Source organism: Pecten maximus, unplaced genomic scaffold (assembly GCF_902652985.1).
Source record: "Pecten maximus unplaced genomic scaffold, xPecMax1.1, whole genome shotgun sequence".
Classification (NCBI taxonomy): Eukaryota; Metazoa; Mollusca; class Bivalvia; order Pectinida; family Pectinidae; genus Pecten; species Pecten maximus.
Window position 1 is genome coordinate 1 of NW_022981801.1, and position 14,042 is coordinate 14,042.

General features: G+C 35.9%; 1 protein-coding gene across 1 annotated transcript; it reads left to right on the forward strand.

Moving 5' to 3' along the window:
* Window positions 1-5,995: 5,995 nt before the first annotated feature.
* On the forward strand, window positions 5,996-13,809 carry LOC117320232 (the record flags this gene model as incomplete). Its single annotated transcript, XM_033874882.1, has 5 exons — window positions 5,996-6,358; window positions 8,890-9,844; window positions 10,612-10,645; window positions 10,941-11,231; window positions 11,555-13,809. Coding segments are annotated over 5 exons (1,984 nt in total), but the record flags the coding sequence as incomplete, so codon positions are not given.
* Between the last annotated feature and the right edge of the window lie 233 nt (window positions 13,810-14,042).

The following is a 14,042-nucleotide window of genomic DNA, read 5'->3' on the forward strand; positions in this document are numbered from 1 at the left end:
TGTTATGTTGCTATATCGATGTAATCATTGTTTTGATAATTCGACCATGGCTGTCGAGATCCACTGCATATCGAGAATAAAGTGGGAGGTAGTGTGTCAGTTTTGGTTTGCTATAATCGATGTAATATCTTGCTTCCGTGCGTCGTCTATTTGACCATCATCAAATTATATTCCGTGTGATCGAACCCCAGCTGGATTAGTCGACATTTCCATGAGGACACCCTTCTTACCCAGTTATGCTAATGTTGACCACCGGCAAATCCACAAAACGTGTCCATGTTAATCTTTTGATGACAGAAGACAAATAAGAATAAGTGAGAGTGGTAAAAATAGTCCGTGGTCAAAGGCAAGAGGTTAGGCAATCAGATTTGTTGGGGGTCACAATTGACCAATCGAAGGCTTAGAAAGCGGTTACATTGCAAACTGTACGCATATTTTCAATTTTCAAAGTACGACAACGACAGGAAATTCAAATGTTTACTTTCGGATCAACAACTCAGTGTATATGACATGTTGTGTTATTATTAGATATATAACAGAGTAACATTAATGAATGACGAAGGAAGACAATTTTACGACTCGTGTCCTGACCAGACCTCGAAATCACGATCTATGACAACCAATCGCCTAACCAGAAATATGAATTCTATCAAGTATGTTTTCGCGATGCCTTCATGGTTTTGTGTACGGACAAAAACAAGAGAATATAATACCCAGCTATTCAGTTTAAAATCAACAACATTTAATACATCAACAAATAAAGCACGTTACAGCTTACGAGGTATTTATCAACTGTACCAAACATAAATAAATAGTGTTACCCAGGGGACAAGATGACAACATAATCTGCTAATTGGCAGTTGATTAAAGTTACATGTGTCTATTTGCTTCGAGCACCTCTGAACCCCTGATTAGCCTGACGAAGGTCAAGGTCGTCCCCGTGCGATGCTTGTAACATCCACCCCATCCTTACCATAGTGTCTATCAGCTGTACGTCATCGCTACCCGCCCAGGCGTCAAACCGTAGGCTTAACCAAACAATCACTCTATAACTAAATTGTCTCTCAGTTTCCAATGTAAACAAACACCGACAAGCTACTTGTATAACGACGTAAGTCGATTTCTAGTAAACAATTACAGCCCTTAAACAGTATTTCACTTGTATGAACTATTTAACACCAACATGTTTATGTATACATATCAATTTCACAATTTCATAGTAATTTACCTATAAAAACGACCTCCAATAATTCAATAGGCACCTCCGCTAGCTTTTCTCTGCAGAGCACGTGTAACAAATCATCGCCGTAGCACACAATTAGTTCACCTAATGCAAAAATAATCAAGCTTGTTAACAATATCAACACTCACCGTTGCGATGCACGATATTCCAAGTTTTTCCTATAAAAAAAACAGGAAACGGGAATTTCAAACCAATTTATTTTAGTACCTTGGAATTTTCGTCCGGGTAGTTTCGTACTAAAATGTTAATGCCAATGTTTTCTCCCATTTTATCATTATTATGCACTATAATTCCGTAATGTCTCGTATCGGATCCATTATATTCAAGGTTTTAGGTTATAATAGGTTGAATTTGTTAACGGTACATTGTGTGTAGTTAACGTTTCACTGCCTATAAGGTCGTATCAATTGGCGCGTATATCCAGATAAGTCAAGCTAATTGTTATATCAACAAGACCGACATTTGGCGTATGTGACCGTTTTAACTGTGATGATTAAATTAGTAATTTCTAGTTTAGAACGAAAACAGAAAAAAACGAATACTTTTAGGAGTATTTTTCAATTAATATACAATGCTCTTTTCTAAATTTAAACGGTCATACATCTTTACTTATTAAGTCATAGTGTAGCATACGAAGATAAAAGTACTCAAATCAAGATTAATAATTTGATAGCATTTTATTTATTATTATTTGTTCATTATGCTTTATTCTTGTCATTGAAAAAATACATGTATCAATAAAGTCATATCGAATTATTTATGTACAGATATACATATAAAATCAACAGGTGAAGAGTAAAAATAACAACTAAACAAGATCAAAACACGGAATTTCCGTCCAGGACATGTTCTAAGACACGTTATCGTTCTGACGGTCGCTTAAATACATTTTACCTTCGCTTTCTCTTTGTTTTCCTTCTCTGTCTTGCATGTCTTTTGTAGTCAGCCCGATGTTGTGGTGTTTTACGAGTTCGAAGTTTGTATGGATACTTCATATATACGAGAATGTAATGTTAGGTCTTAATATTTAGAAAACAAACAAAATAAATAAATGCGTGGTAATTAAGTCAGGTGCAAAGGCGGAAGGGTTTCTCCTGCTGGGATTTTCCTGTCCACAAGGTTATTGTTTGAAGGGAGATAGCTCTCACAATTCACGTTTCATGGAGGGGAGTAAGTTGAACAATATGTCACTACGGACAATATATCGGAAGTTCAAATCTTTGTTATATCACATATGACAACTGAATGATTAATTAGGATAATGCTACATGTTTTTGAAATTATTAGACATTTCCCATTCTGGCATCGACACCGACTTCGATTTTTGGGAGACAAAACATCCCACGGGTTTTAAATTTCCCTAAGAGGCGAACTTGACACCATATTGTTTTGATTAGAAATAGCGCATTTGGGTAAATGTTGCATTTATAATTAAATAGAACAAAAATAGTTATGTGTATAAGTAAATTCATTATTTAATCTTTTTCCGTCATTTCTGTTTGTTTTTCGACCGGATTTGAATGTTAGGTGTCCTAAATCCTTATCGGGATGTTTTCGTCGGTCCTAGTGTTCTCGCCATGTCACTTGACCGGCACAAAGGACTACATTAACACTTGGTCGATAAATATGGCCAGAGCACCCGACTAACGTATTTTGCCGTACAAACACACGTGGTACACTTGTTCGTCGTACTTGGAAACCAAGGAAAAGTGTTTTACATTCACGTACGGTTACATAATGGCGTTATAAACTGGTATTAATTGACGATGTGCCGATTAATTGACTACTTTTTAGCCCACCTGCCCGAAGGGCAAGTGAGTTTATGCCGTGGCGCGGCGTCCGTCGTCTGTCAGTGGTTCGGCCGTTCGTCCGTCCGACGTCAACTTTTCCATTTAAACAAATTCTTCTCAATAACCAAAATACCCAGGGACTTGATATTGGGTTTGTAGCATGCTTGGGTAAAGGGCTACAAAGTTTGTTCAAATGAATCACCCTGACCTTCATTCAAGGTCACAGGGCACAAATAGGCTAAATTCTTTAAACGACTTCTTCTTAATAACCAAGAGTCCCAGGGAGTCGTTATTGGGTCTGTAGCATGCTGAGGTGAAGCGCTACCTAGTTTGCTTAAATGAATGACATTGACCTTCATTCAAGGTCATAGGGATCGAATAGGCTGAACTTTTAAACGACTTCTTCTGAATAACCAAGCGTCCCAGGGAGTTGATATTGAGTCTGTATCATGCTGGGGTGAAGTGCTACCAAGTTTTGTTCAAATGAATGACATTGACCTTCATTCATGGTCATATGGATCAAATAGGTTGAAATCTTTAAATTACTTCTTCTGAATAACCAAGCGTCATAGGGAGTTGATATTGAGTGTGTAGCATGCTAGGGTGAAGTGCTACCAAGTTTTGTTCAAATGAATGACATTGACTTTCATTCATGGTCATATGGATCAAATAGGCTGAAATCTTTAAATTACTTCTTCTGAATAACCAAGCGTCATAGGGAGTTGATATTGAGTGTGTAGCATGCTAGGGTGAAGTGCTACCAAGTTTTGTTCAAATGAATAACTGACCTTTATGCAAGGCCACAGGGGTCAAAAATACTAATATATCTAAACGACTTCTGCTCAATAACCAAGAGACCCAGGGTGTTGATATTGGATATTAAGCATGCTGGGGTGGAGCGCTACCTAGTTTGTTCGAATGAATGACTTTGACCTTCATTCAGGGTCAAATGGTTTTAAAATGCTCCAATCTTTAAACGACTACTGCTCAATCACCAAGCGTCCCAGGGAGTTGATATTTGGTCTGCAGCATGCTGGGATGAGGGGCTCCATAAATTGTTTAAATGAATAACTTTGACCTTCATTCAAGGTCACATGGATCAAATAGACTGAAATGGTTATATTACATCTGCTCAATAACCAAGGGTCCAAGGGAGTTGATATTGAGTCTGAAGCATGCTAGGGTGAAGTGCTACCAAGTTTTGTTCAAATGAATGACATTGACCTTCATTCAAGGTCACATGAGTCAAAAAGGCTAAAATCTTTAAACGACTTCTCAATAACCAAGAGTCCCTGGGAGTTGATATTGGGTCTGTGGCATGCTGGGGTAAAGGGCTACCAAGTTTGTTCAAATGTATGACCCTGACTCACATTCAAGGTCACGTTGGTCAAGTATGCTTAAATTTTTAAATGACACTTCTGAATAGCAAAAGTGCCGAGAGACATTATAATGGCCCTGTGGCATGCTTTCAAATAACTGCTGGATCCATATAAGAATAGATCACTGCATTGCAAGTGATTGATTCGGGCCCATAATTTTGACGATGTTTGTCATTTTCGTAAGAATATACAGCACTTTTTGTTGTTGTCGTGCAATCACCTTCAAGCTCGTATCTGTTTCACAAGTATTGATTTTTGGTAGTCGGGTGCTCTAGGACGATTTATAGAGCAAATGTTAAATGTAGATGCTTTAATATTGGAACTCTTCCGTGTTTTAAGTACCGAAGTCGGCATATAGAAACGAACAAACGTCGATAGACGAATGCAATAGATCGTAATTTATTCAATTATTTATTTACAGATGATTTCCAAAGACATAAGTTAAAGTTAGAAGTGATTCAACACTCAACTAAAAAACCACCGTCCTCGTCTTTGCAAATTGCTTTTATTATTATCTTAGAATAGGTTGTATACTTTTCATTTTCCCAAAGAATCACTAAATGTCACTATCTTTATTAATCATTTTTGTGTAATTCTTAACTGGGGGCAGTAGGGGACAAGTATTGCTTTAGCAATACGTAAATCCCGTAACATCACCAGAAACGATATCAATAACAATATAGTATTTTATAACTGTTTATGTTGAATGATGAATGGTGACGCAAAAGTCTTCTTCATGTTTATTATATTCTACATATCAAATAGATATTCAAAGTATGTACCTAACATTATACATGTTGGGATATAATGCTTATCCCAGCATACTGGCCGGAATAGACCCGAACCAGTCGCCTGTGGTTCCACGTCTCTCTCCCTCTTTATGTCTGTCTCTCAGGTTATGTATGTGAGTGTGTGTATCTGTCGCCCCAAATTATTCAAAATCGTTCATACATTTATGTAAGTGACAACACAAACGTTACCTTAGCTGGCAACGAATATCACCTTAAATGATGTAACATAGATATAATTACAACCGTTATAATGTGATGACATTACCGTTATCGGTAAGTTAACTCCAGCAATTTTTACTGACATGTATGCCTGACAACATTGTCTACTAGCCTAAGGATATTTGTCTAAAGGATCGTTCTGATGAAATACATCTTTTCATATCTAAAAATTCTAAAACGATTCATTATACTTCAACACGTGACCGGTTTTATTTGACTGGAAGTACTCTGAATGATACCGAATCAGTTTGAATAGCTATGGCTGATATAACAAACAATATGGCTACTCCTAGTACCAAGAGCACGTGTTGTTATTTGGTGATTACTGAACAAGCAATAACGTTAACGAATGTCACAGTTTTTCGTCTAATAATCTGTATACAGTATATATGCATCGCGGGACATTCTGCATGCATTTCGTTGTTCATAGTAAACATCATGAGTTGCACGGCAATAATTTTCTAAGGTATTTTCTAAACGACTACAAACATATTTTACAAACAAGTATATTGACTTCATATCTCATGAACCTGTTTACCCAAAACTTGTAGTTAAACTCTGGTGAATATTTAGATATGATGTGATTTGTCGGAATTATTTTCAGGACTACAACAAACAGATAGAACACATCAGGAAGAGCATCACAAAATTTCCCGAATTGTCAACACTCCACTTTGTTAAGTTCTGTACCCTCGACAACAGCCTCGGCAATGACGATACAGATCTAGAAACATTGCGAGGATTCATAACAGAAGCAGCGAAACACCAGGATCAGTGGGAGAGAGAAATTCCTACTACGTGGTTAAAGTTTGAACTGGAACTATTCAAAGCCAGGAAACAGGGAACAAGAATACTTAAACTGGCGGAGGTGACTGAAATGAATGAAAAATCCAGTGCCCCATTAAGTGATGAAGATGAGATCAAACTTGCCCTGGAGTGAGTATGTCTACACTTATGTAACGTATGCTGACATTAAGACGTAACTGACGGTTACTTTAACTTTATTGGAATGACAGGATGGCATTTGAAACTGTTGTTCATGGCTGTGCGATTTCTTTGATTTTTTTTCAACATTCTGTGTACCATGATTTTACAAAAGCATACTTTTTAAGATGTTTCTGTATCGGACAGTTTAGAACCAAATGGTCATGATTTGATCAATCTATATAAGCTTTCATATTAGAAGAATCTTGGTATCTACAGCATGTCACAAGAGATAATAGTCATTTCGAATGGGATACAACCCCACCCGTATAAAAAAAAACGTTTCAGTATCGAGTGTTGTACCTCTGACACGGATTCATACACGTATTCTCTTATTGTAGCAGTCCACAGAAAAAAAACTTCCTGCCCATTGATGAGTTTTGTGTTAAGCATATAACTCCTGTATTATGAAATGCAATTATTTAATTATTATCAAATTATTAAATTATTAAAAATTATAAAGTAATACATACAAGCTTCAAATTTGTTAAAACTCAAATAAATGAATTGGTTCCGGATTTTAAATTTCCGGATTTTCCGAAAGTGCATTTTGCCTACAGCGAAAAATGGTGCCTCACAGTGAAGGTAAGATTGCATGAAAACTTCACGTACAACATACAGTCGAACCCGGTTATATTGAAATGCTCGGGGAATGGAAAAAATACTTCAAATTAACCGGTTTTCAATATAACTGGGATCCAGCCTTTTGCCGACATATTTCAGTACCGCGCTACGTGAAACAACACACCATTGTTCAATATACACTGTAGTTGATTTTACTTAGTCAGTATTTACAATCGGTTCCAAAATGATAATAGTTTCACAGTTTATTAAAAATAATGTTAAGTTCCACAGGAGAAGTCTTCGAATGTTGCTTGTTTTTGTTTATGTTGAGTTCGCGGACACACGTGAAAACAGTTTACGGTACATCCGGGCTACTTTCCAAGAAACTACCATCTGAAACCGGACATGTGCGTCGATGATAGATGGATGATAGATGGATTTTTCACGAATTGTTTGAGGGTCGTTGTCAATTTCACTGTTCTGGTTACGTTGTTATCATTTTCTGTCGAATCCCTGTTCGGGGCAGTTGCCAGGTACTGACCGTAGGCCGGTGGTTTTTCTCCGGGTACTCCGGCTTTCCTCCACCTCCAAAACCTGGCACGTCCTTAAATGACCCTGGCTGTTAATAGGACGTTAAACAAAAACAAACCAAACCTAAGAATGGCCTCGTCATTTGTAATTGTCTCGCGTATAGTTAAATGAGAGTCAATTTCGATGTGTATATGTAGCAGAAGCCAAAATAAGCTGTGTCCTTCAAGGTATATTTGTAAACAAATACAGATTCGTGTTCATAACGAACGCATTTAATGATTAAAAGTCACAATTTATTTGTATTGTGTAAATAAGAATTTCATTTTTACCTATCTATTGATCGGACGCACAAGCGATACATAAACAATGGTTTAGCATTGCCGGGGGCAATAATTTCCTTTCAAATAAAGCGATATTTCAAATAAACCGATTTCAAAATAACCGATGAAACAATACAAAGACAAAGAAGGCATTTCCACGGGGATTGTATTTCACTTCAAATTAAACGATATTTCAATTTATCCGATTTCAAATTAAGTGGGTTCGACTGTATTTCAATTGTTTTTGAATTCGTTAATATGGTATTCACAGGTCTACAAAGCATAGAAAAAATAAGTTTACTTATCCTTCAGAGCTGTAATAAGATTGCAAACTTTGTATAGATTACAAATATATATACTCTATTGTAGGTAATATGCAGGGTTAACTGATATGTTTACATATCTTAAGCATGCGCCTTATATTTACCTTTGCGTTGAATTCATCTGAATGTATATTAGCGTCAAATGAATGTCGTTTCATTCTTTAACATTCTTTCACTCAAACAACTGGGCGCGATTAGTTGCAAGGTTCTAACGGCTTCTGATATTCCTACTAGGTTAAGATGTTTAATCAGAGACATATCGGGGCTATATGAAGGCCATTCTATAAGCTGAGCATTGTTTGCCATGAGATAATAACGATATGCTCTGGCAGCTTATAGTCGAGCAGTCTTCCTAAAAAATGAAGTTGACGTGTAAGAAATGGAAGGGCATATTTTTGGAAGTCTGTTTCCTACACCCCTCAATTCGAGTTATTCAATGTCGAAATCAAAATGCCACCGTGGAAAATTTATGGGGCTAATCCCATAGTCTTAGTTAGAATACATGTTTGAAAACAAATCTCGTTAGCTTTATCAGGTGACATGATTTAGATAAAGAAATTATAAAAAAAAATATAACGACAGTATGATGTTAGGTTGACGAGAAAGCTTTATCACCTGCCAAATATTTAATTTACAGACCAAAGTATACTCCACTGGGAAACGTTATGTGTTTCTGTTTTTGCGGGTAGGTATTTTCCGTTTTCATTTAGATACGTATTAAGTTCAAATGATATAATTCATTTAGGTACCTTCACTGCACAAGGTCTGTGATATATTTCCGGGAATTCGACTTTGTCATCATTGACCCCCAGTGGCTTGCTGATTTCTTCAGCATCCTCCTTACCGATGCCCAGTTTCTTCCAAAGAATGATCTGCTGCTTAATCGAGACCTGGAGTTGTACATTTCAAAGGGCGAGTTGACCCAAAACTTGATTGAAGGTCTTCTCTGTATGAAAAAGAACGAAGCGTTCGCTCCCTTCAAAACAGTCCTCCTTGCTCTGATGGAAAAGTTTGGACTGATAGTGAAAATACTACTGTCGAAAACCGCCACAGAAGGTGCACAATTCAGCGAAACGTATACCATTCCCAGCAAACTTATGGAGCTACAAGACATCGATGGGCTTACTGATGAAGTCAAATCCCTCGAGCGCAGAAATCGTGCTGTCTCTAAAACGTTATGTTTTGTATTTGATGACGTCTACGTACCATACGAGCTTTTCCACAGAGCATTTGCCCAGGTTCTGAGGAAGTATAAGACAACTTCACTGTCAACACAATGCTTCGGGGAAGCGGCAGAAGGTAGCGAGTCGACGACAGAGAATACAGATTGTCTCTATATGGATTTTGGATGTTTTGAGGTCGACGACCTAACTAGAATGATCTTGTCCCTGCACGCAGAGAGGTCCACCATAGCCGTGACAGTATTCAGTCCCACGGAATCTAAGCTTCCTGCCAATTCTGGTAAACGTGTTAGGCTCTCTATCGAAGGCATTATCCAGGAAACACTGCAAATGAGTAACCAACAACACTTTCAGTACTCACGCCAACTACACTGCAACTTCCACCTGAGTCCTTACGATACCCCAGTACAGCTGTACGGCATCATCTACGCAGAAAGGGGCGTGCCCTGTAAAGGCGGAGAATGTCAAGGACAACATCGTCTGTCAAAAATAGACGCTGACTATTGGGACGTCACAGAGGTAACAATAGGATTACATATGTATCATAAAAAGACCAAAAAACATTGAATCATCGTCCTTATCTAACATAATTATTTTGGAGAAGACTATTAAAGTTAAAACCTGGTAATGTTGATAAAAATTGATATCAAATCCCCAACTAAAATGATGTTAATGGGTAGTAAGCAAAAGATAAACAGTCCTCCGATATGACTTGATATTTCAGTTCAAAAATTTAAGTTATAAATTGTCAAGAAAGAAAAGTTCAGATGTATTTATAAGTTCTTAATATCACTGATATATGTATATATCCCCAACACTTAAATATTTTCTGTTTAATTCACGCTATCTTGGCGTATCATTGGCCAAAATGTACCCTTTGGCATATATAAATAGTTGACATATATTAATGTTTATGTTTTCATATTTCAAGGCAACATGATCATATCTGTATCCATGTCTCTGATTACTTATTGTAATGATTACACTATTTTTCTGAATTTTGCTAAATCTGTGTACAGATATCGTATGCTATGATATAATCAAATCATTCTGTGATACCCTATTTGTCTCAATCAGGCTACTTATTCTTATTTCATGCATTTATTGTTTTTGGCCATGCTGTTTATATTGTATATTTGATATTTCGGCCACGTGTGAGAAGAGCTTTGATTCAAAGCTTAATGGAATGAAGATAAGGTAATTTTTCATTATCATTACTATTATTCGTTTTTATTAAAATGTGTCATCATAATAAGAATTTTTTTTATACATTATGATATTTGTAGGATGTAAAGACTCAAGACAAAAACAGCATCGCAGGTAAGGGTAAACTCATATCAAATACATGTATGTCGCCAAATCCAATATAACCAAGTGAGGAAACATTTTTTTTAGATTTGGATTTGTTTTCAATATGGAAGTTGGTGTAAACAAGGGAACATCAAGATAGGTGTACAAGATATCGCGGTTGGATCTATGATAAGTGCGAGAGAAAAAATTAGGTTTGTCTTTATTTGTGTGAAACAAACCCACAGAAATTATAGACAGAAATTTTCTGTATTACTATTTAAAGATTACAAACTGTAGTTATGTAATAAAACTTTTGTTGATCCAGAAAGAAGGCCGACTCCCCGGGAACTTGGTCGTCTGTCACAACTAGTCGATGTATCTTCCTTTGAGATGTTGTTTATTGAGCTTGGCATGACCTATCCACAAATCGAACATGCCAAGAAAGATTCGCTTGCCCTGGCGTCAATCACACTGGTCACCAAGATGTTTCTACAATGGACAAGCATCTACCCGAATCAGACGTTCCATGACATCAAAAGGGCCATGGAAAATGTTAAAATGGCAACGGATCGCATCTCTGAGGTTATAGAAACGAACATGAAATCATCTTGTCAAGGTTAGACGTGTTTTACACACAGAGAGAGAGAGAGAGAGAGAGAGAGAGAGAGAGAGAGAGAGGCTTTTATTTTTCTATCACTTTTTTTCAGTATTTCTGCTAATAGATACAGTACATTAAAATCCATGTAGTCTTGTTTGTTGGCATTATGTATATGCTTGGTGTAGATCTGGTATGTTTCAATTTCTTTTGTTGGTATTTCTGAAAGTATCTTGCCGATTTTAATAACAGATATAATGATTAAAAGGTTATGGAATAATCAGAAATAATGTATACCATCATTTTATTTAAACAGGATGTTTAAAAGAACACATTTTTTACAGGTATTGTTCCAAACGAAGTCTGGATCAGAGTCCCATCTGATGATGAAATAGCACAAATTGTTGAAACTATTGACAAGAAGTTTTTCAATCTGTGTCTGGAGCTCGGACTGATGCCTCCGGTTATAGATCAACATCGGTGCCAGCATAGCAACTTCAAGGAAATTATGGCTACTCTTCTTCGGTGTTGGAGAATGAAATACAGGCAGCAAGCAACTATAGGCAGGTTGTTGACAGCGATGGAAGTGTGTCAGATGGACTGGCATACAACGGCACAAACTTGGTCACAATCTCAGAAGAAGCCAGGAAACAGGAGACGAAGATTGAAATGTCTCATTTCCTAAGTCAAGAACATTGACTAAACGTATTGCTCCTCACATGTTGTACAAACTCTTAATAAACTTTCGTAAAAACGGAGAAACCATACATAGATCAATGATATATCCAAGACACTCAGAGAAAAAAGTTTCACAATGTGATCGTACGGAAGCTGTGCCAGATCAGTGACGGTGTTCAGTAATCAATGCGTATGACATTATGTTCAGTGTAAATTTAAACTCTCATTCAGACATTGAATTATTCCACCTACTAATTGGTGGCAAAATAATGTATGGACCAAATACATTAATTTAGAGTTAACATTTATGTGGCATCATCAACACTATTTCGATCAAAAATGCTTAAGACATATTTCCAATGATTACTTAATTCTTTTGTGTATATAGTTAAACGCAAAACACGGTCATGGCCATGGCTGATAAAGGTATTTATAAAATACGTTTGCTGACACGTTTAATTTTTGTAACAAACGAAAAGTCTTAGTTTTATAATTTAGAATAAAAAGATACCTGGTATATTTTTCCATCAGTGATTTTTCAGTTATAGTCGCTTCAACTGATGATGCGCTGCTCTAATTTTGCCATATCGTCTATTTGAGTTTGCATTTAAAATCTTATTCATCATTTTGACTACTTTATTCTGTTCTTTAAATTTTCTTAAATGGGCAAATAAAGATAATGCTACTAATTATAAAGATCATGATTGTAATAAGATCAGAATAAATCAGCACAATGAATAGTTGTTTATTATCAAATTAGAAATATAATGAAGGAATGAATATATATATATGTTTTTGTCCGCCCTCTGTATGCATGTTGCTCTAAACCTGGGAAGCTAATATTTTCCATATTTACGCTTGATTCCATTTGTCTACACTTGGAACAGTTTTTTTTATGACATATAGATTTAATTTGTATATTTTTTTTTTTGCATAGCTCAATTGCATTATTATCATGGTTTATTTTTAGTCTTTACAACAAAGGACGACATTATAAAATTATGAAAGTGTAATAATTTACGGGAGACAGTAGAGGATTAGACGAATTTTATTCTCATTTCACTGATGTTTTTTTTTTATCTATGTCTATGTTACTTTACATATTATTTATAAGTCCCCTACCGGTGAAAGAGGGTTGGTTTCTCTCCATGTGTCAGTCAGTCTGTCTGTCAGTCCACTCAGTTTTTCTCATCCATGCCTCAAGGTATGTTGGTATGTACCTTCAATATGAGTAGCTAGAGATTAAGTTCGAGTTTCGAGGTTTTTGGGTCAAGGTCGCTGTTATTACTTTTAGCTGGGGCCGGTAGGGGACATAGACATGTATTGCTTTAGCAATACTCTCAGAAAGCTTGTTATCAAACAAATTCTGTATTCTTACATGTACCACGCTTGTCCAAGTCCGAAGTTTTAGAATGGAGTACCTTTCTTCCGGAATTATCAAAATCTGTTATACAAATTGTTCATAGAGCTAAAATGGAGTTACTTCTCTTTGTTTCGTAACAACTGGTTTTTCAAAAACCAGGACTTTTTTTTGGACGATTTTACAAAATCTGCCATCATGACCTCCGAAGACGTATTCACCCATATTGTCTCGATGGAAAGACAGTTCACCATGCAGTTTGTAGAACTAAATATGATATTTTATGTCTTTATGTGAAGATGTCTATATTCATTTTATTTTTAAATGGCATTACGTGAAGCTTAACCCAATAATCTTAACATCAATGTTTGCTAGCTTTCTTTTCTTGTGTTATTCATGCCAATCATTACAAATGTTATCATTGCATTATTAATAATCTCTTATTGATTTGTATTGTTTTGTATTAAACGTGTATTAATAACAAATAATTCATTTTTTGTACTTGATTATTTGATTATAGGTTTTGATTTCGACGGTAATAAAAAGTAAGATATAACTGATCAGAATGTTTCCATTATAATTTAAAAAAAAAAAAAAAAAAAAAACCGACAACAACACAAAAAACAAACAAAAGAAAAATATCGTTCAGTTAGTAATAGGACGTATTTTTATAAAAATGTTTACGTAATTGTTCATTGCTTGATAGACACAATAAACAGAAATGTACATTATAATAAACAACGAACCACGTTGTAACCATGTCCGTGATATATATATATATATTCATAATGTAT